Below are 24,155 nucleotides of genomic sequence, written 5' to 3' on the forward strand. Positions count from 1 at the left end.
TCTTCTGGCTGACATATGTTTACTTGTTTTGCTATTACAAATATCTCACCTCCTTTTCTAATATGTGTTTTTTTTCTTTCATAAACAAATCCTCAAGCAGTTAAAGTACATTTATAAGTAACAACAGTTGAAGTATAAGAGTGGCTATTTGGACTCATTTGTAGACTCTCATAGATCATTAACCAAGAATCCATTACAGAAATTCCTGAAGCTCTCGTCAATTTTGTATTATTATTAAAAAGGACATTTAAATAAAGTTGAATACCTGTGTAAACATCATGAGGTAACAGATTCTTTTTTATTTCTATTTTACCCCTAATGTTTAAGTTCATGCTGGGTTTGCAACTTAAAAAAAGGCAATTGGTACAGTTACTAATGATAAGCTATTGGTAAGCTAGGGCTGATTGTCAGTTCTAGTAAAACTTTACACATTTCACTCTAGGGGCCGTGCTTTGTGATCAAGAAGCCTCTGAAAATCCTGAGTTGGCTCTTTCGGTTATTTTACCCATGTGCTTTTATCCCACAGTCCATATGTCAGGTCCAAATAACAGTGAAACTTATTCAGTAGCTTTCCTTGTTGCTGGAGACAAGGTTGTGTGTTTGAATATCAATGAGCATAGTCATACCACAGTTAAAGACTTTATTTTTAAGGCCCTTACTGCTATTCCTTTGTTTGTTGTATTAAACAGAATATACTCTGAAATACTGAAAGAGGATTGTTTATGCAGGTATACATACATAATTAACAGATACACACATCTTTGACCTAAAAATGGTGTTGTATTTTCACAGCATGAGCTCACAATTGCTTTGTAATTTTGAGACATAAATAAATGCTGCATAGGCAGTTCTAATGCTAACATAACATCTCCAAAATAAACCCTACACACATAATGTACATCACAGATGAACATGCAGTGCCTAATATGGATACATGACCTTAATCACGTCTGTGGTTGAGGTCATGTAGCTTTTGCCCTTCACAATTCTTTAAACCAAAACACAACTACGACAAATGCTGACATATCTTCAATAAAAGAAAAGAGCTATTGCAAATTTTGCAGTGTGAAGTTCTGTTGATTTTTCACTGATGATTATTTTGAGTTGACAAATATTGCTTGAAGAGTTGTTTGTCCACTCATAGAGCTGATAAGACTCTGAGGCAAGTGTTTCAAACTATTTAATAGTCAAAAGTCAACTCTAATATCTCACCCTGATTTTGCTGTTCGGTGTCTATGAGCTATGAGGTCAAAAACCCTGTGCCCGTCGCGCCACACATTCTCATGAAACTTTACTACGGTAAGAAGTTAACTGACTAGCTGGGAGAGGGATGTCTCATAGTTGTAATGACTACTGAGAAATTCACAGTAAATTTACAACACAATTCAGGTCAACAAACTTTGCATTTTCTTAAAATTGCTGGCTCTGATAAATGGAAAGAAACAGGTAATGCTAAACCACCAACAGCAATAACATCTTACATGACACAAAAGAGGCCTTTTTTCTTACCTTGTTTCAAGAACATTAAGAGTTTCTGCAGTCTTGAGTTTGGCACCTGATTTATTGTCCTCTATCACCTGGACTTTTCGATTCACCTTTGGGCTAGAAGTTGCCTTTCTAGACATTTGAGGGCTGTGTCCCTTCCGCTGCAGCTGCGGACTGCCGGACCCCGTATTCAACTTGCGGTTGAGCAGGGGGCTCCTGGACCCCTTCATCTTGGAGGGCTGCTGCAGACTATCCATAGTCTTCAGTGGGCGCAGGCCAAGAAGTCCACAGTAGTAGTTGCACTTATGCTGTGTCAGGAACTGTTCGAATACTTGAGGAGAGCCACACTCTGTTAGTCCTTGGTATCTGAAATACAGGAGACAGCTTTTTTTATTGCAGTCATTCTAACAATAAACAACCCAAAGCATTTGCATGTACTGATTGAGATACAAACCCTTTTGACTTGGTCACAACTCTGACATTAGTAATCTTCATTTCAACACCTGCCAAAATAGATTACAGAGAAACTTTAATATTAATAGATACAGTAAAGGATCACTTACTTGATCACCTTATATGTGTGGCTTACCCTCCAGCCGAGTGACCAGTAAATTGCCATGCGTCCACTGATGGATCCAATGCTGGAATGAGCAGCATTTTTGCTCCACTTCAGAGACAGTTCGTATAATCAGTCTGCCTTTAGGATCCATCATACAATACTTGAGGAAGACACCCTTGAGATCAGCCTCCACGGTGGCATATGGCACAGAGTTCGCAGGCCGGTACATCAGATACTGAGGAATCACTCTGTGGATAGCACAGAAAAAATAGTGACATGATTACAAGAAATTTGTTTTTTAGTAGCAATCCGTTATCAGAAGTGCTGCATATTAGACGTGGTGCTTACTCTAAAGAATGGCCAAAGTTTTCAAGAACTCTTGCTTCAGCTGCAAAAATTTTACAGTATTCTCGAATCAGGTTTTGGATTTTGCACTCCTGGCAACAGAAAGAATTTTAAAAAGCAGATAAATGTATAGCAGGTATAATCTTGGAACTAGATCATATTATTAAAAAACTAGGAATTTATTGCAAGCTATTTACCAAAGATCCTTAGACATTAAATCTACTATTACTTACTTGTCTTGTAATCTCTAGATTTCTCTCTGCAAGGTTGCTCTCCTGTTTGGTCCCATAGGCAATGGGGTTTTGAATTTTGATGATGCAGGTGCTTCCAGAATCAAAGACAGGATCCAGGCCATAAATTACCTTCACTCTGCTGGCTTTATGGGCACAGCCTTCCCCAATATTCACCATCTCAGTCATAATGCGGCCAAAGTATTTGTTACCCCAGTTGCCACAATCAGCAATACTTTTGTTGAACAGCAGTGGGGTCATTTCTATTTCCTCTCCAACTAAAAGAAGACAGAAACAGATATTTAAATCTTTAGTACAGTACAGCCGAAACAGGACATTGCAGCGCATAATTTGCTCAGCGGAGAAGATCGCGGGTGCAACCGCCCCACACTGATCAGCTACAATCTTCCTCCAGAGCCAGGCAACATGCAAAGATCATCACCAATCCATCCCACCCTGGACATAGACTCCTTGAACCTCTTCCTTCGGGAAAAAGACTGAAATCTATAAAAATCTCCACCAGCAGACAGTTTCAGCTGAACAGCTGAACTGTACTGTTATCAAGCTGGACTTTTCATTTCACATTCCTCATTTAATCCCTTCATTGGTCACTTTTAATATATTAAATCAAACTGGACTAAACATTGTACATTGCATTCAACCTCTACTGTGACATAATTGAATTATTTATTGCAAATGTCACATTTAATTTTTGCACTTGTCACCTTCATATATTTCACACACATTCTTGTGTCTGTAGTACAGTCCATATTCCTCAATATTTCATTTAAAGTTTTAAATCCCATCTCAAAACTATTATTATTATTCCATTCAGTAGATTTTAAAATCAGTTTTTGTTTATTTGTTTGTGGGAGCAAACACCAGGACACATTCTTTGTATGCTTTTATACCTGGCTAATAAACTGATTCTAATTCTGACAGTAACAAATGATTTACAAAATAGAAAAGAAAAGAAAAATGAGAAATATGGTAGATATCTAATTGAAATAATTTACCTTCCAAATCATCTTTAAGTAGTATCTCAGACAGAACTGTAAAACAGAAAAAGTACACAAAGGCTCATTAAAACACAATTATTATGATTAGAAATTGATTAATGATTAGAAACTGGAAATTCTTCAGGTGTCTTGTATCTTACTGTCCACACTGAGGAGGTAGTCAGTGGTGTCAGTCCCATATTCATTGTTGATCGTACAGCCATACACACCACAGTCTGGGCTGGATGCCAACACAATAGCCAACGCTACCTGGCTTTCATCTCCTCCACTTGAGGAAAAAAAATCCACATACACATCAAGTTTATTGGCTCATCAGAACTGTACATGAGTTCAATGACCACAACCACCCACAAGGTGTCACTGTGACACAGGTAGTCACATTGTGTGGCAGCAGTCTGCTGACACAGCAACCAATAGCTCATATTTAGACTTTTAATGCCCCCTGTACATGGTAAAAATATTGTGTCAGGTTACAGTTTCAGTGTCTAGCCAGAGATTCACCTCTCTGTGTCACAGCTGTGGGGTTCATCGTCACATGAGCTGGACGTCACTGAAGTGAGAATATGAGAATGACAGAAGGCTATGAGATGCTCTCTAAGGCCCAAATAATACTGTTTATCCTTGCGGCATTATTGTTTCATATTTGGAATATGTCCAGTGTAACCAGTCATGTTGGCTGTATTTTATGTTACTACCCACAACAAATCGAACACCACCTCATATTGCACTTGATCTGTTACACGTGGTCCGAGTAGTGTTGACGCTGTAAGACAAGAAGGGGATTTACCTTCTCTTCACCTCGAGTATTTCCTCTTCATCTCTGTACCACTTAATGGTGGAGTCACTGAGCACGTTGAAAAACTGGCACCACAGCTTCAGGTGTCCGGAGGCATCTGGGAAAGGCTCTCCCCTGATCTTACGGATGACCTGGGGTGCTGTTGGTGTGTGACAGAAGCGGTGCCCAGAAAGGGGTCCAACGTAAATATATACTGTACTGGAGAGGGGGGACTTTCTAATGTTTGCACTTCCTCAAGTGCCACTATACTGATGCCAGTGAAGGCTCAGGTGTTGACAAACTTAGTTCACAGAATCATTATTGTAAAACAATTTGTGAAAACTACAAAAAAAGATGGAATAAATGAAGTTAAATATTTTTCATATTAGACTATAATAGTCTATATATTAGACTAGACGAAGTTATTGTATGTAAAAAAATACATATTACTAGGAACATTTTTATAATTTATCAATACCTTGCCCATACAACATAAAGTGTATGCACGTTTTTTTCAGCCTTGTTGCACAAGGTAAAAAAAGAAACATTTTGGGCCTGAAAGATTGACTTTCCTACCTTTCAGTGGGTCCAGCTTCTTTGCTGCATGTTTCTCCTCTTGCTTGGTGCTGACTGGCTCTTCTGTTGGTATTTCCTCCACAACTTTTGGAACCTCCAGTGTGGCCTTTCTGCGGCTCAGCAGCGGAGAGCGCCTCTCCATTGGTGGGGTGTTTTGTCCCATGGGAGCTTGTAGTAATGCTGCTCTGCGAGCCTGGCTGGGTGACATGTAGGGGGTCTCCTTCTTGCTTTGAGTGTCAACACCCTCTCCATCTTCTTTAGGTTTTGGGATGAAAATCTTGCGGCGGGCCCCAGAGGCCAACTCCTCCGGTGTAGCAGAGCGTATGAGTGACAGGCTGTCTCTCCGCTTGAGCCGGGGACTGCTTTCACAGGAGAGGGATGATGTTGGTGTCGATCCTCCACTTAAATCTTCATCTGCTTTGTCACTTTGACGGTCACCCACAGTGATTACAGGGACAGTTGTCATGGCCTCATTGTCTGAATCTGGAGCAGACTTGGACATAAATTTACGGAGGCTGGATGGACTCAGAGATGGATGTGTTGGGGGTTTGAAAGTCAGTCTCTCAACAGAGGATCTATTTTTTAGGAGGTCCTCAACAGTCACAGAGTTCTCTACCATGGCCTCTTTCAGGGGTTTTGTTTTCAATATTTCAGGGATAATGTTGTCTTCAGTTGTTTTGCTCAATGATGGTACATTGTCACCAAGCTTTGGAATTGGAGCTTCATGTAGCACAGAAGGAGTGTTTTCTGTTATACTTTTTTCTGCCAATTCTTCCTTGTTCTGAGTCTTTTCAGGCTTAGTGGCTGCATTATTGTCAACATCAGGCTTTGTTCCCCTTTGCTTGGCAGCTGAGGTTTCTGTTTCTGTCGACTCACATTGAGTGGGCAGTTTCAAATCACTTTCATCACAAGTAACAGAGATTGGTGGTACCACAAACAAAGGCACTTTTGTAGTTTCAACAGGCGTCGGTATATCTGAAACAGGGGCACTATTCTCCTTGTCATCAGTACATGAAACATTTATAACAGGAATTGTTGCATAGTCCATCTGAGGGAGCTGTTCACTGCTTTTCATGTGTGTCTGCTCCTGCTCAAACATTTCTGTCCTGTCATGAAATTGCACAACTTCCTTTACTTTCTCAGTAGTTGAAGGGTTATGATCATTCTGCATACTTTTCTGTGTGGGCAACAAATCTGAACGATCACACTCACTTTGTTTGTGGTCTATTGCATCATGTTGTTGCAAAAAAGCTGGCTCTGATGCTGTCTTTGTGAGTGCCAAAATACTAAGTGGCAGTGTGGGCTCTTTGAGTTCAGGCTCAATTATTTCAATTTTTGGGATTATAAAATGTTCATTTGCGCTTAAATCTGGTGCACCTGGTTTAATATCTTCAGTATATGGCGATATTTGGATTTGTGGAACATTATCTGAGGGACAACCCAACTGTTTCTCATCAACATCTTGCTGTGCAACATTACAAGGTTCCTCCAAAACCTTTGCATTACCTTCCTTGTTTTGTGTTACTGAAAGGATCTTTGATTCATCCAACTCCTCTACTTTCACCTGAGTTTGCTTTTCTGTCTCCATTTTAAACTCTGAGCTCTCGTTCTTTGCTTCAATGCTCTTGCATTCTAAAATCACCTGCTCTTGCTCTTTCAGATTATTACACAAATTCACTTTTAAATCTTTCTCTAAATCAGAAAACAACGCCTCTTTCAAGTCACTTCTCTCCTCATGGCTTCTGAAATCTGAGTTTGAACTCTGTACTGCACTATGACTGTGGACTTCTGTGTTTTTCTCTGCGATAGAAGGAGTGCAATCTTGCTGTATTTTTAGGTCACCGTTCTCTAGACTCTCTGGGGCTGTAGTGGGCGGAAATCCTACATTCATTTCCTGCATTAGTGAAGCACATTCTGCATCTTCTTTAAAATTACCTCTCTCTAAACTGTGTGCCTCTGTTGGTAAAAGTACCTCATCTGGTGTTTTAGATTCCCTCGTCTCTATTCTCTCTTCCAGTGAAGGTGCAGTTAATTCAGTAATTTCAGATCTGTTTATATCTGAGCACGGCTGTTGGTTTGATTTCACTTCAGTTTTCTCTTCCTCACATAACTCAGTAGAAGAATGGCCCTCTTCTGTGTCAGGTTCAGTTTCTTTACCCTTCTTATCAACGCTCATCTCTTCTTCTTGCACAGGCTCAGTGGGTGTCTCGCTAAGGCAGTGACTGTCTGTCGCTGAGATAACATTGCAAGGGGTAGCCTGGCTATCTTTCAAACTAGTGAGGGTGGATGTCAGGGGGCATTCTTCTTCATGATGGGCTTGGGTTTGTGGCAAGACAGATATAGCTTCTCTGGGTGAAGACTCATCTTGTGCAGACTGTTGATTAGGCTGCGGTGAAACTACCAGACAATCAAGATCTTGATGGTCTAAGGGAAGCTGAGAATCTTTCTCCTCACCCTGAAGGACAGAGACAAATAAAAAATGTTAGTACTTCATTGCACTTGCATTTAAAATATTGCTTATATTTCTCATTAAACTCCATCAAACATACTTTACACTGATGGCTTTTTATTCTTTAACATGGAAATATTTGAGATATCTAAAACTTACTGACAAATACATTCAGTATCATGTTTTAAGAAGCGTGTTACTGAAAACTTACTGCAGTGACCTTTGACAGTGGGACACTTTTAGATTGAGACAAGTTTTTCTGCTATAAATCAATAGAAGGATAAATAGTGACTGGTTATAACAAACTTGATATTATAATGCAGTGTTACACCCTTGACAGACAGAAAGACCACTGTAGCCAGTCTGTGAAAAAAGAGTGAATTAGCTATTAGTAAACAGTAAGTCATTTGTCAAATATTTGGATCGATTGAATCAATGCATTCTTGTGTTTTATGACCTGTCAGCTTATTTGCGGAACTTTTCTAGTTGTCACGTGCAAGGTAGCTGTGTTTACACAAGCCTCCAATAAAATGTTTTGATATTTAAACAAACAGGATTAATCTACATTCAATTCATTTTTCAGCATTTTTCAATAGCAGGAGAGTGAACAATTTTAGCTCAATTTTGTACTAAATATTATGCAGATGAGTTAAGAAATTAAATGGTTAATCTGGCTCAAAAGGGGCATAATCTTATCGAAAAAACCACTGAGTTTGAAAGTGTGTGTGTATTCTGCCCTGTTTTTATGTTGAAACAAGGACAGGGGAATTCCCCCATGAAACAGGTGTGCTATTTACACAAAGAACTGCCCAGTGTATGAATGACAGTGTGTCTCTCAGCAGTCACAAGTCAAAACATGTTCATGATTCAAATAAACCTATTTTGCACATTTGGATCAATCGTCTGTTGAAGACATGACATTGTAATTGACAAAAAGGAACATTACCATTTGATCAGAAATTAAACAAAAATCTTATTCATTTTCTTTTTGAAAACAAAAAACAAAAAAACATTTGGGTTAACAAAAGATAAGATCTATGGGTAAAACATCATACAACATATGTTGTAGTGTGTTCATTTTTTCACCCCTTAATGCATCTGTTTGTTGTGTTCACACTTTTCAGCTGTATGAAGAAGACTAAAGAAGCCACGTGCCTCCACGTGACAACACGTTTGATCACATGTGAATACAAGAAAAAAAGAAGTTGCTGCTTTCAGTGGAAGGGAACTTGTGTCCTATTAAATCTAAAATGAAGCTCTCGTCATCACTGTGTTGGTGTGTAAATAGATGTCACACTCATGAGAAGGCATTGTTTAGATAAATTGACTTCCTCCAATTAGTCATATGTAAAGGATCACATCATACCACAACTGTACAGTTGTACTTCCACTTTATGGACACTCACTCTGCAGGTGGATAGACTTTAAACCTGGTGACTCCAGTTCACTTTCCTACATGTGACTGTGCACCACATAAGTGGATGTTAGTGAAATCACTACTGCACAATGTAAAATTCACTGCAAACTTTTTCACATCCACATGACGAACAAGGGATTTTAATAAATGATGAGATCCTATTGTGTACTTCAACTACTAACATCAAATGTATACATTTCTGTTGAATTTTGATGAGGTACAATAACTACATACACTTTCCAAAATTATCACATATTACCATGTAATTCACAAAATCCTTCCCAAACCTCTGCTGAAGCAGACAAATAAATACATTTTCATTAGATTTTTCATGTGTGCAACTAAAACAATGTATCTGCCAGTTCAGAAGACGTTTTGAATCTAATTGAATGTTTAGAAAAAGACTTAAGTCAGAAAAGTTTATATTTTTCTGTCTATATGTTGTATCTCTGTTTAAAATTTTGGGGGGAAAACGTGGGTGCAGCTTTAGATGAAAATACATGGTTATGTATTTGCCACAAAGATTTTCAACCTTACCACTTCAAAGAAAAGTCACACAATAAATCCATATTAAAAAGCCAAAAATATCATAGTCACATGAACTAAATCAGTGTAACTTAAAATATAGCAAAAAGTGTACTTAGAATCACTCTCAGCTTTCCTGCTGTATGGGCATAAACTGTTCAGTGCATTAATCATAGCATAACAGTCAAAATTCCCCCAACATGACAGACATTAAATCATTTTCGGTGCTGAACACTGATGAGAGAAGTATTGCCTTCCTCTTCTCTAGATGAGGAAGGGGTTTATTTTAAGACATGGGGAGGGGGTGGGCAGTGAGGAATGTGTCCAATGTGACGAGGCCCTCCTTTCATGCTGGGACCTGCTGCAAAACTCACTCTACTACCGCTCATACAGACTATACAGCCCTCTGTCATACAAAGCTCTGCTTGTAATGTGAGAACCACCTCTGGCATTCAGGTTTCATCACCATCTCTGACGCACTGGTGTCACACTCATTACAGCCGACATCTGAGATATTTCCCATCCTATCTTACAGTGTTCTGTGTAGATACACAACATCCCCCACCCCCACATACTTTTAATGCACGTTGCCTGCTCCTGTAGTTCCTTATTTCTCCTACACTATCTTATTTGGCTTGTCACTTCGGAGTGTTATCAATCAAAAACCACACGCCCAGGCTGACGCACTTTACAAGTTGACTGATATACTGTATGTTTTACAGTGGTTATATTGCCTGTCCCACACAGTCTTACAAGGTCAGGTTGAGGCACTCCACCGGTTGACTGATATTATACCATATATATTAAAGTAGTTATATTGTCTGCCCCAAACTGTTCCATGAATATAACATCTAACTATGTGCCCCTCATCTACCTCTTATCCATCACATTTATAACCAGCAGCAACCCAAAGCCCAAATGTCATAGTTGACGTCGTTTAGGATTTGGCCCTGAAGTAGCTCATCTTGTACTCTATCTTGTCACACCAATGCAGTCTCTATATATATATCTCTCAAGTGGCAGCTGGCTGCCCTTCAAGACCACTGTACGTACCTCAGTGAGAACTTGAAGCCCAGACAATGACATCTCTTCATGGGGGCCGCTGCTCTCTGCCCCCTCAGACACCTCCATGGCCTCTACAGCATCATCAGCCTCCTTGACACTCTGGCCTGTTGACTCCTCTATGCTCTCAGGGGGCAATTTATGAGCTGGAGGCACGTCTGTGTGTGGGACACTATCTTCATGCTTAGGTTCATGTGGCGTCAACAGCTCTGTTGATACTGACTGTTGTTCTATATCCACAGTTTCCAAATGCTCCTGTGGTTTATCAGTTTCCATAGGAACAACTTCCTCTGTGAGAGGCTTATCCACCTCTGGATGATGCTCAGGCTGCAGCCAAAATGAGGGTGGTGTTTGCGAACTAGGATGCGTTGAGGTGGGCAAGTGGTCAAACTCTCTCCCCTTGTTCTCAATGTGATCATAAGAGTCTTTCTTACCCTTACCAAAGAGGAAGTCTTTGACTGTGTGGAGCATAGAGGAGATGGAAGTATGGATGTTGTGGTGGTCGTGATCCTTATGAGCCTTGCTGTGATGTTTGATCTCTGAATCATGTTTTTGGTGGTCTGTTGTATTCAACATCTCTGACAGCCTTTCTTTTTCTTTCTCCCTCTCTATGTCCAATTCTCTCTTTTTCTCTATCTCATATTCTTCCTCTAGTATTTTTTCCTTTTCTTCCCTCTCTTTCTGCTTCCTCTCTTGGTCTTTACTGGCATTTACAATAGGTGTAGCCATCTCCTTAGGTTTCTCCACTTGAGGGGAGTTCTGCTTCTCATCATTAGTTTGGGACTGGAGAGTCTCTGCCAAAAATTGTGCCAAACCGATCCCTCCATCGTAACAGTTTTCGCCACCATTCCCCATCATATGACTTCTGCTGTTGCTACTGTTGCTGCTGGTGTTAACTCCAGCATCTACACCATTTGTGATCTTTATTTTCTTTTTGGCCAAGGTTACTTCAGATGGGGGTATCTCCTTCTCCATGCCACTTTCTGTGAATGTCACAGGGGCTGTTTCCTTGACTTCAGAGCTAACTCCATTGGGTTCTGCGGCAGCCTGCACTTGCTTCACAGTTTCAGGCTCCTTGACTGCTGGGATTGGCTCTGGCTGTGGGATGGGCCGCTTCCTTTGAGGACGTTCAGGGCTACCCCGTGGTTTCTCTCTCTGAAAGTTTTCTTTATCCTCCTTCTTGGTGTGGTCCTCCAAGTCTTTCTTCTTCTTCTCTGCTTTCTGTTTCAGCTTGGAAAAGAACCTCTGGTGGATCTTGTACTCATTCATGGTGCCAACCTCCAAAACCCCCGAGCAGGATACAATACCTTTACTATTGCTGGCTGAGACCTGATAGATGGCTGCATCATCCAATGTGCAGCTGAAAAGAGAAACACCTGTTATTCCCATAATATAGATACTCTGATTGAGCACAGAATACAAGATATACAAAAAAAATTAACAGCTTAAATATACATAATAGAATATTTTTGCAAGGCTGCAAGGTTGTCTTACATACTTGTAAATATGGAGGGTGTGGGTTTTTCCATTACGGTGAATTTCATACTTTGGAAGTCCACAGTAGCGGTCCATTTCCATATCATCTTTATACCATTTCAGTTCTGGAGCTGGGTATCCTATAAATATGAATAGACTTTAGTAAAAAAAAAAAAGCTTGCTGTCACGTAACTGTCAAGTCACACGACAGCACTCCTTGTGCCACAATCTGACAGGCATGTTTGTTACAACTGCACCATGTCTGAGGAGACATTTTGTGCTTAATATTCTCTTTATGGATAAATCAATGGACAAAAATACTGTAACACAGTACAGTATGTAGAGGCTTTGTGTCACACAGGAAAAGCTGTTACTGTTGGATGGGCCAACCCATTTGATCTGCCTGCAGTTAACATCTTGAAAAACCAGCTTGAACATTTGTGGTTCAGCTTAATTGTCTACTGTGTTCAGAACGAATAAAGCAATTGATGCTGTGCCTTCAAAGTGAGATCCTTCCTCTGATTTCAGATTAGTCACATCCTGTCTCTTCACATCTAAAAAGTTTAAGTTGACCTAACAAAGAACAAGCAGTGGCATGCTAATGAACAATGCTTTTAAGAAGGGGTTTACCTGATACCACACAGGTGAACTTCACATTGCAGTTTTCTGACACTGCTTTTGATTTCAAGGTGGACTCAAAGGACGGCTGTATGTCCTCAGTCAGCTGAGCCATGACACTGCACAATGTGCTCCTGGAGGAAAACATTTATGCATTAGTGCCCTGTTTTCACAATTTATTGCTTTTAAACAAAGTACAATAGACAGTTTTCAGATCAGAATCATTTCAATAACCTCTTCATGACATTCACATTACTTGCTTAATTAAGAGGAAAGTATGTTAATGGGAACTTCTGGTAGGGAAGAGGGTGTGAACGAGTGACACAGAGACTTGTGAGACATCAAGCCAAGCATAGTTTTCAATCCAACACTGAAATTGAAGTTTATCTCTAAAATTGAGCGCAACACCGGACAAATTGGACACTTACATTACTGTTAAGATTTGTGTAGGTTTCATTCTTGGGGAAAACCAGTTTTTGTGGTTAAGATGTTAGTTGGGAGGAATGTTTTAAAAGTATAGATTACCTCGTTGGCCTGTAGTGAGAATACCTTGAATAGCTATTCAGAGAGGAGGCAAATGAAGGGACGTTAATGATGAATTAAGATCTGCATATATGGAACCCATCTAAATAAAATAGTTTAACGGTTCTCTTTAACAAAAGGAGCACTTTTCATTTTTTATTATTGTCATGGTTTGTAGATTAGAAACTCAAACACGCATAATGTATATGATAAATGTTATTTTTGAGCCACAATGTGATGCTGTGCTTATCTGTTTGACTTGCTTCCTCAGTGTGACTCTTTTCAACTAAATTAATTAAAGAATTTAATTTAATTTAATTGAAGTAGAGACGCTTTCAGTTGTTATGTTTTGTGATTACTTTAACTTAACTGGCTCACCCATCATTTTTTTCTTGATCACCATGCAATATGAATCCGTTTTAAAAACAAATCTGCTTTACAACAAACACATATTTACATGCTCTGCATATACATGGATTACAGATGAGGTTGTCTACCTGTTTTCAGGCCTAACATTGGAGAGATAAGTATTGCGGCTCTCTGAACGGCCATTGGAAGAGCCGCCCTCCTCTTCACTGAAGCTGCTTGTCCTCCCATTGCCAGAAAAAGAGCGAGTCATTGGCCTCCTGGAAGTCATTGTCCACTGAAGTAATTCACAAAAAATGTAAGATCCAAGATAAATATATAACTGACAGTACAAAACTACTCTGTGCCCACAGCTTGTCAAAGCTCACTGCCCCAGTTCAGAGTTGAATTCTGTTATCCATGTAAAAAGCCCTGGAGAAGGAAAAGAAGAAACACTTAAGAATGGTAAAACAGCATGTGGGGTGACACTAGAAGAAACTATAGTACAAAGAGGGCCATTTCTCATACAAAATTCAAAAACATAGTTGGACTCAATGCTTGTCCTCTCTGACCAAGCAAAGTATTGCATTGGAGCAAGTTATAAATAGGTTCAGCTATCAGGTTGTGGAAGGTCTGTTAGTGATCAAACACAAACCGTAGACATGTTATTTAAATGTAAGACTTCCACATGCAATTTGGGTGTTTTTTGGTCCACACAAAACCTGTTAAATCTTCCAACTTACCATTGAGTTGTTGTCAGTGTGGCTTTGGAGCCTGTGTCTGTGAAGAAAGTCTGTGTAACTGCCTATCATAGACACGCATGTGTTGCCAGAAGGGCCCTATTTATAGCAGGCCCACAAATAGGTGCAACAGCACATGAGATTGTCCGAAACTAGACTTAAGACTTAACAAGAAGCCTAAAAACTAAACTGAATATAGAGTGAAAACTAATTATTTAAAGTAAAAAAGCATTCCTTAAAATCTGTCATTTCATCACAGGTCACACTGTGAAAAATCTCATTGTTTACTTTTAATCCATTTTAATAAGATGGAAAACAGTGTTCCATGTTGGTGAGACCCTGTAGACTGGATGTGAACTTGCAAAACATGTCTGTAGAGTATGATTCATGATGCAGCTGATGACGACCTATGATCTACGTATAGAGTTGCTAAAGTACAGCCCCCCCCCCACACTCTGTATTGCAACACATAGTCAAAACATAGTGGCCCACATGCTGCTCACATTTCACATCAAATAGACAAAAACATGCTGTACTTTGATTTAATGACGCAGGCATATTCCAGAATCTTGATGTATTATGATTTTAGATAGCTCTTGGGTTGTTTGAAGTGCTATTTTTTTTTTTTTTTTTTTACATAACCTTTTATCTGACTGAACATTTGTGTTATCTGTCTTATATTGTTTACCAATAACTCATTGCTGCCAATGTTGGCTGGGACACACTTTAAAAAGTGATTTTTAATCTAAGCGAGGCTTCCCAGATTAAATAAATTATCAAAAAATGTAGCTTTAACAAATAAACAAACATTAAAAACAAACATCCTCATGCAAATATCTATCTAAATCTATTTTTGTAAGAAAACAAAAAAGCCACATACCTATATAGTAGTAGTATATGTATACCTAGTGTAGCCTATATGTCTGCAATGTGAACAGGGAGTCAAAATAACTATTAAATTATCTTTATAGGCTATTTCATGTATACAAAAAGTAAATGCCACAGTATAGTATTTGGAAACATTTATTATAATTTAACACTTAATAAATAGTCCAGAAGGGATAGTAAACTCTCTAAAAGGATGAATATTACTTACAATAACACATTATGCTTTGTTAAAATGTATGTTATTGTGCTAGTCTTCTTCAATGAGACCTTTCAAAAATGTACTTCATATTTTACACACATTATGCATGTTAATGTCATATATAAAGAGTGAATAAATAAACATACCATTACTTTAACTCACACCCTGCTATATAGTATATGTCTAGCATATGGTTTCTGTAGCTCGGTGACACCCCACTACGAGTTTGCCCTGATTTGAAGGCACATTTTAACTTCCTATAGCGTTGACACGAAACCTCAGCCTGAGATTACAGAGCACCTGAAAAGGAGCCAGATTGATCGTTACCGTAATGTCGGCAAATTAGGCTCTACACGTATTTCCTTTGCATGAGCCGTATTAGTTTAACAGGGTCACGGTCCGTCTTTTCTGACATTTTCCCATTAACGCATGTTTTTGCTTAAAAATTAAAATAAATATCTATGTTTTCGCGATGTACCTGAGGCGAAATACTCCTTATCTTCTAAGAAACGCCTCTATATTAGAGGCTTTACGGTAATGTGTGTGTGTACACACTGTCTTTTTCCGGGAAAGGGGAAGAGTTAACTCAACTATTAGTTAACTATAAATTAAAGAGGACTGAGCGGAAGAAAACATACTTTGGCTAAGGTCCGACAGCAACACAACTGGTACGAGGCTGACGGCAGGTATGCACTTAAACACGGATGATGTTCTTTTTAAAATAGGACATTTAACATATAGTTTAGATAACGCTAACTTCACAAGAAATTATCATTTAGTGGTGGCCATGGACGTCGAGCCTGTAATTTCACGTTGATTTCCTATTGTTATTCATTTATTAGTATTTCCAGTCGAGGTAGTAGTCTACAACTGCGAGTGTGCCAAATAACACCAATTTTAAACTTTGACTCATCTTCTTACTGTCTGGTTTTGTGTGTCTCAGCAAAAGGAAAAAAAAAAAAACAAAAAAAACAAAACTTGCTGATAAAAAGAGGAAAATGCACCGATGACTGGATAACGCCCAGACCCTGTTGAATAATGATCAGAGGTATGTTACATATATGGCAAAAGTGAGAATTTTGAAAGTTAGATATTTGAAATGACTGAGATCCTGACTCGGTTTGTTTCAGATATTGTCATAGTGCTCCATCCTGTCACCGCCTGTGTACCTGTGAACCACAAGGTAACTCTGAGTGTCCGTGCTGAGGGCTCAGGGATCCTGTACTACCAGTGGTTTACTGATCATGAGGAGGTATGTCGGTATTACTTGTGTATGAGTTACCAGAGATATTACATTTAAAAAAAGTGTGAATTTCCCTATCTGCATGTTTATTCTTGACACAGACTTACAGTGATCTTAAGCACTTATGTATTCCTATAAATATATCTGTGCCAAATTATAGGTCTCCTTTTTTGGTTGTTTGTGTTTAGGTGCGTGGTGGGACTCAACCAGACTTGACCATCAATGCTCAAAGCACTCAGCTCTACGTGTGCCGAGTGCATGACAGTTTTTGTAACTGTGTGTTCAGTGATTGGGTGAAAGTGAAGGTGTTGGACATTGATAAGTCAGGTATGCATTATGCCATTCTCCATAGTTATTTATATTGTGGTCATATGGTGTAATTTCTGTTGTTTTGTATATTTGCAACACAGCGTGTGGTAATGACTAAGTCCTATGAATACTTATGTGGGTTTAAATCTCAGTGTCTTTCTTTCCAATCATCATCAGGTTTGCCACTGGACTGGGAGGGTGAGCCCCACATTGCTGTCAACCCTAAACCCCAGTCTGTCCAACCAGGTGCAAAATGTACACTCCGCTGTGTTGCCTTTGGCAACCCAGCCCCACAGTATCAGTGGTACAGAAATGGACAGCCGCTGCAGGACAAAACTAGTGACATACTCCAGGTAAGGAAGAATGACAGTGCTGATAGTGATTATTTACACTGTTATATTTACAGTGACATTTCACTCTTTACTCTGAATATTACAGCTCAATATTTTGCCAAAGGTTTGATTTATGGCCTTGGAGACAATCAGTGGTAAAAATATCATCTTTTGTGGTTCCTGTAGATTGACTGTGCCACAGCTGAACATGGAGGATCATACCTCTGCTCAGTGTCTAACAGGCTGGAGGAGATATGGACTAAACCTGTTGATGTTGACATTGGTAAGTCGTAAATAAAACTATTTTTATTGACTCAGTAAAATTCACTGTTTTTGTAAGGCTAGCATTGTATTTTCCCCATTATTTTAAATTCCAATGAAAAAACAGATTTTCTTCACATTTCCTTCATTCTACTGAATTAGAACTTGGGCTTAAGTTGTTTCCATTATGCTGAAGGTACTTTCCCATTTGTACAGAGTAAAAAGGAAGTTGTTTAGACTCCCAAATAGTATTTGGTACGAGCCTTAGACACACAACAGGAAAATGATGTAAAGTGAAACTAGTTCTTGCAGTGTTTCTCCTGTTTGGTGATAATGTAACTTATGTTGTAGTATGTGCAGTACATATCACAAAAAAGTAGTTAAATTGTACCACGTCGTATGGCCTGTCTGGTCAACATCATCGACTTCTGTTGAAAAAAAAAAAAGCTGACTTTGTGCTTCTTGTTTCATATCCTCTAGTGCAAAATGATCAACTTCCTCATGCAGAACCCACAGGTATGGTTTAGTGGGGGGAAAAAAAACGGTGTCAACTCAGGCTATTTTTAGCCTGCTAGATAGGAAAACTATCACAGTATGTATTATAATTTCCTCCCACTGAACCCCTATTTGATTTTTTTTTGTTTTAGCCTCTGATAAAGTTGCTCTACTTATTGGCAACATGAATTACTCCCACCACCCCGGCTTGATGGCCCCCATTATGGATGTACATGAGCTGGCCAACCTCCTACAGCAGCTTGGCTTCAGAGTGGTTTCCCTGCTAGATCTCACCAGGGAGGAGATGCTGGCTGCTATTGAGAAGTTCCTTCAGCTCCTTGACAGAGGAGTTTATGGTGAGTATCATTTTTCTATATGTATATATATTTTTATATATATTTTTTCTAGATTAACCAAATTCATTCATTTTATTTCCAGAATATTTTAATATTTTTAATTTGCATGCTTACATAGTTCTTAAAATATTTTAGTGTGATCAGAAATATAAGCCCATAACTTCCTTTGCCGCCTTTTCTGGCCCTTATATTTTGTTGTCCACTTATCATGGGTCATGGTCTTACAAGTGGTTTATGTATCTTAGTTTATACACATGTGCTGTGTTGGAGGATTAGGGGTAGGCATAGGTGTTTTAAGTGTCAGAACTGCTTAATATGTATTGGTGTTTCCTGAATGACTGTAACATTTGTAGATGGTATATGTATATAGTATCAGTAGAGGGTAAATGGCAATCAGACAGCCCAAGAGGCCAAATAAAGTTTTGTCTTTCTGAATGTGTCAGTTGTACAGTGTTGAACAAAAAAAGGTTATAGTGTATTGTAGGTGTGGACATTGTAGTGTATGAAAACATTCTGTGACTCTTTACTGGAGCCTATAGCACTGTTGTTGTTTTATAAAATAAAAAAACAATAAGTGAACTGTCATGCTGTATGAGTGACATTCTCTGTTACTATTCTCTACTTTCTCTTGCTGATAGTGAAACAAAGAGAAAATTGAGAACGTGTTTTGAAACATATCTAACTGTACAGACCTCAGACATCCTTTTACCTCAGTGAGACCTTTCTGAAGATGCCCTCTATATATTTTTTATATTGATCCTGGGATTGTAGAATGTTTGCAGTACAAAATATGACGATTACAATGCTAACAGTCTTGCCGTGGTACCTAAATGTGTGTTTTATGACTCATTACAGGCCTTTTCTACTATGCTGGCCATGGGTACGAGCGTGCTGGGAGGAATTACTTGGTACCTATTGATGCTCCACAGCCTTACCGACCTGAAAACTGTGTCTGTGTGCAGAGGGTCATGCTAAACATGCAGCAAAAACGGACTGCGCTGAGCGTAATCCTACTGGATACCTGTAGAAAATGGTGGGTGGAATAACAATTATATTAATATCAGTTTATTATGTCATAATAAGTAAGTTATCTGGATTTAGTTTAAAATAATTAATCCTGTACTTTACTTTGTTAAGGTACAACCAGCATTGCATACCGTCAGTCATCAAACCGTTGGGAACCAGTGGGAATACTGTATATGGTTATGCCACGTATGTACTTTTAATTACAAATACAGTAACTCATTGATTTTACTAATGCAAGTGCAATTATTATTGAACGATGACATGAGAATGCTTTTTGAAATCAGTCAACATGCTGTAGAATGGAAAAACGTATTGCAAAAAGCAGAACTAATTTTTCTATTATTAACCAATGCAGATGTGAAGATGCTGAGGCTTTTGAGGTCCAGGATGGGGGGAAGAGTACTGGAATCTTCACTAAGTACTTGAACAAGCACATCCTACAACCTGAGAAAGTCACACATATCTTAGAGATGGTGTCTGAGGGTAAGTATTTGAGACAAAGCTCAAACATATATCATTCTATGAACAAATCTAAAATGCTGCTGCAACAAGGATAGCTGTAGTTTTTCAAACAGTACTGTAATTTCAGTTTGGGAGTGGATAACTCTCATTCATGCAGGATGACAGATATCCAGGGTGAACAGATCTTAAGGGAACAGGTTGTTCTTGGGTGTGTTGGGTGGACCACAGACAAGTTTTATAATGGTTGGCAACTCGTTTTAGTGTTTTTTTTTATTCAGGATTTGTGAATATAGCTGGGGGAGCAGAGGTGGATAGTCTTGAGAGTGTGTTTGATGGGCCACTGGTAGAATGATTTTTTTGAGGTACCCTTAGCATGTGACCTCATTCCCTGGAAATTCACACTGTTGGCTAGAGAACAGCAGGAAACCTGAGAGCTGCAGTGTGCCAGACAGCTGCTCTGCAGTTTGGACACTCACTGCCACTGCTCTCATAGGCTCACTCACAAACCAGTGTTATCAGGTCAGAGTGCCCTGCTGACAGCACTGTGTGTGTGTGTGTGTGTGTGTGTGTGTGTGTGTGTGTGTGTGTGTACGTACTTATGAACATTGTGCAACTTATTTATACTTTTGGCCATTTTAGATTTGAAATACAGATTATGGAGGCCAGTTTAGACATTACCAATCTTCTAATGTTGTTTTTTGAAAAAATTATATTGTGTATATTTCTTTTTGTATTTTGTTTGTTTATTTGTTCAAAAGGGACAGTGTACATTAATGAACATTTATATTTAAAACAATTTAAATGCACCCAATTGTTTCTATTGGCAGTCCCCTGCCTTATTCAGAGATGGAAAAAGAGATGTTGATGATGAACTGCCGGCTGCTCATCTATTATGGGAACATAGTGAAAACAGCTTGCCTGAAATATTCATTCATATACCAAATCTTATCAAAAGCTAAGCATAAATCTCAATCAATTTATTTGAATAAGGTTTCACTATATCTTTTTTCTTCTTTTGTGACCAGCTGTTCCACTCTGTTAACTTTTTTAATGATTAATCATCTTTGCATGGTTGAAGGGTTTTTTCCAAAACTCATTTAGTCTAGTCAATTACTGTGAATTTTAACTATTTTCAAATTTCCCTAAGTTCCTCAAAGTCTGCCATGTGAATCTGATGCATTTTTTATAAAACCCAATTCCTGCTATTGCAAAACCCAGGCAGCCCCATGTTCAGACATGTGCAAGTACACAGGTACTGTGGTTGGTAAAGATTTTGTAAAGACTTTCTATGGAAACATAACTGAAAATGTACCTGTGAAAGTTCTGTCTTCTGATTTTACCTGCATTTTTTCTCCCTCTCTCTCTACACCAGATCTAGGCAGAGACCCTTTGGTCACAGGCAAGCAGGCAGTGGAGATCAAACACACCATGAAGGAACCTCGATCCCTTACGGATCCAGTTAGCACCACTGGCCACACAAGGGAACTACACCTGAGAGATTTCTGCTGGAGACAAGCAAATGGTGAGTTGGGAAAATTGTTTCCAAACCATAAAAATGTTTATTCTTATGTTTATTAAATGTCAGGTCATATGTTAAAGACAGGGTATGTTACAACCACCTTACGAAAACAGTTTATTTTCCATCCAGTAAAGCATAATTCCATTTCTTATTCTACTGTGATTAAAGCTAACCTTACCTTTGTTACATTTTTACACATGTTTTTGTTTAGGTTAAAATGCTATTAATAAGGTACATTATTACATTACATTACATTACATTATTATTATATTCCATTCTCATAATATTCTGTGAAAAACTGAATGATATGATTGAGGGGTTGTTGCTGTTTTTTCAAAGTGCTATGTGATATGCAAGTAAGGTAAGTGTCACTTTAAGAGAAAGAGTTTGTCCTGTTTACTTTTACTCACGCCTCCCACACTACTGCATGTGACAACCCAAGTGCAGTCATTGTGGTTTAATGTGATATTTTCAGGATCATTCAACAATTCAGGTCATTGTTTCTGATAAAATCAGAATGGGTTAGTCTATCTTACTGCTTAATGGAAGGAAGCCTTTTTTATTTTGACACTTCATAACTTCCTCAAATTTACTTTATCCCCTGTTAAACAGAATAGTGTTACTACAATATCTAATCTGAGAATCTATCTATACTAGATGAAAGATAAGTCTGTAGCTGAAATTAACCATAGTGACTGAAAGTACCTAATGTGGTTTATCAATGGCATAGATTAGTCAGCCTTCTAAGGGAATTAATACCATTAATGCTTTAAATTTCTTTATCTCTTTTCAGATCTCCCACAGAAGAAGCGGCTGATGTTTCTTTGCAGAGTAGAAGTGGAAGTCAGCTTCTCAGCATTGTTCTCCAATGTCTTAGTGGCTTTTGCCACTGTGAAGACCACAGGCCCCCAAACTCAGGACTGCACCGTCACTCTGAGCAGTGTACCTGTAAATATTCATTTTTACTTCAAAACTATCAGACATCCTGTCAAGTTGTATTGTCATCCATTTAGATACAGACCACACGTGTTCTGTGTAGTGGCATTATTTCACCATAGCACTTTCAGTTTTGAAAAAACACACAACACAAACTAGTTAGTAAACTAGTAAACTAGTAAAAAAGTATTAACTTTTGGATGTGAGGTTATAAACTTATTGAGTTTAAAAATGGAAAGTTTTATTTCCATCTTAAATTCCATCTTACTCACCACTACACGCTGTCATTTTCCGTTAGCCAGCAGGAATTTCTCAAAGATGACCATTCACCCCCGTGTTCCACATGTCTAAGGAAGTCTTACCCATATATGGACTTCCATGTTCCAGTCTGCTCCAACCACAGTGAAAGACAAAGCAGGAAGCAGTAACATGAATCCAGTATACTTATCTTAGAGGCATTCGTGCTTTTGTGGACCATACTGACATCTAGTGGCTTATTTATTACGGCATCTGTTGCAGTGAATCAGAGTGGCGATTCAGTGCCAGGACATTGTAAATGCAGAAAGTATTTATACTTTTCCAATATAGTTGGTTGACAAAAACTAATGATACTGATAGAATATTTACTGTTCTGAATTTAAAGGTATTGGAAGACACATTCTCCGGCCCTGGCAGGTCAGAGGAGATGGACACCCTACTATTTCAGACATCTGATAAGCCAGACTGCACTCTGCGACTTTGTGGTCTTCAAAAGCTTAAGGTATGCACTTGTTGAAGTGTTATTTCAGCTCAAAATGAAAGAAGTCTTTGCAAGACAGTCTGTAATATAAATATAAATGTATTTTGTCTGTCATTCTCTTTGTTAGGAATCACTGGTCATCAAGGTGGATTTACACTATACTCACACAGAAAGTAAGCTACGACTTACAGAAAGCCAAAAAGTGGACATAGGAAAGCCTATGGTGGCATCCTGTAAATTGTACAGGAGAAATCATACAGCAACATCCTATAAACAAGAAGGTGCTTCTGCTCAAACTATGGGCAAAACTTCAAGCAGCAAACCACTGCTGCATCAGAAGCTTCCTGGTGCATATCACCCTTGTACCAGAAAGGCAGAGTGTGCTGCTAAAGTTGCAGTTACAAGAAGCAACGAACCTGAGGAGAACGATGAGAACGAACTATAAGATTTCACTTTTGGACATTAAGCCCTTCTGATCCTATCACTGTAAATAAAAGTTTGATTATTTTATGCATTTTTACTAGTGTAAGGAGGAGTTACTCAATTGCTGGTCATGCATCTTAGTTGTCTGTGGATGATAATGATGACTGGATTTGTAAATGACTGTGGTTTGTGTTTGGTTTTCACCAGCCTTCAATTCTTAGCTCAACACTGAAGAAAAATTAACACTTAACTTTGCTCCACACCGATTTAATCACAAATTGTATAATACCTGGAAAGACATTACTTGTGCATGACACTTTTTCATCAATGGCCAGCTGGCTAGCCTAATTTATAATTATTGTCAATAATTTATCTAATAAAACCTACTAATTTCATCAATATTTCAGTGTCAGTCTTTTGAAACATGCAAATCTATTATTCAACTTGAAGGGTTCAGATTCACATTTTTTTAAAGTGTGCCTTAAAACAGCAGTAAGGTGCCTTGCTGTAATCATTCTTCCAGTTGGAAGTGGCTACAAGAAGATTCCCTTCAAATGTGACTTCAATGTAAGTGATTGAGAGCATCCACAGTGTGTCCACACAGTAATTGTGTGCAAATGTATTAAAGTGTATATGCATCATGAGGCCTCAGCAGTCTGAGTTAGTCATAGCAAGTAGATATCTGCCACATTTACAGTCTTTTTAGTATTAGTGTTTCCAAGCTGAGCTGCAGTGGGAGTATACTATCCAAAAGAGGGACTTTGGCTCTAAAAAAGACTAAAAATGAAAGCTCAATTTGACTAATATGGATGGTAGAAACTTCA

General features: G+C 38.6%; 2 protein-coding genes across 2 annotated transcripts; one reads left to right on the top strand and one right to left on the bottom strand.

The window, feature by feature from the left end:
• Positions 1–1,168: 1,168 nt before the first annotated feature.
• alpk3a (alpha-kinase 3a) lies at positions 1,169–13,695 on the bottom strand. Its single transcript, XM_053319910.1, has 16 exons — positions 13,556–13,695; positions 13,062–13,085; positions 12,549–12,670; positions 11,941–12,058; positions 11,147–11,802; positions 10,434–10,981; positions 7,096–7,444; positions 4,990–5,964; positions 4,426–4,573; positions 3,779–3,906; positions 3,636–3,671; positions 2,623–2,897; positions 2,393–2,481; positions 2,075–2,292; positions 1,940–1,988; positions 1,169–1,851 (listed from the first exon to the last, which is right to left on the bottom strand). Exons 1-16 carry the CDS (start codon positions 13,693–13,695, stop codon positions 1,506–1,508), a joined length of 4,221 nt encoding a protein of 1,406 aa, XP_053175885.1. The 3' UTR covers positions 1,169–1,505.
• Positions 13,696–16,011: 2,316 nt separating this feature from the next.
• On the top strand, positions 16,012–23,726 carry malt3 (MALT paracaspase 3). The gene is made up of 14 exons (XM_053319654.1): positions 16,012–16,278; positions 16,361–16,482; positions 16,662–16,800; positions 16,960–17,135; positions 17,301–17,397; positions 17,856–17,891; positions 18,023–18,226; positions 19,082–19,259; positions 19,364–19,438; positions 19,608–19,735; positions 21,087–21,236; positions 22,027–22,181; positions 22,813–22,929; positions 23,036–23,726. Exons 1-14 carry the CDS (start codon positions 16,269–16,271, stop codon positions 23,351–23,353), a joined length of 1,905 nt encoding a protein of 634 aa, XP_053175629.1. The 5' UTR covers positions 16,012–16,268; the 3' UTR covers positions 23,354–23,726.
• The last annotated feature ends 429 nt before the right edge of the window (positions 23,727–24,155 follow it).

Source organism: Scomber japonicus, chromosome 5 (assembly GCF_027409825.1).
Source record: "Scomber japonicus isolate fScoJap1 chromosome 5, fScoJap1.pri, whole genome shotgun sequence".
NCBI classification, from domain to species: domain Eukaryota; kingdom Metazoa; phylum Chordata; class Actinopteri; order Scombriformes; family Scombridae; genus Scomber; species Scomber japonicus.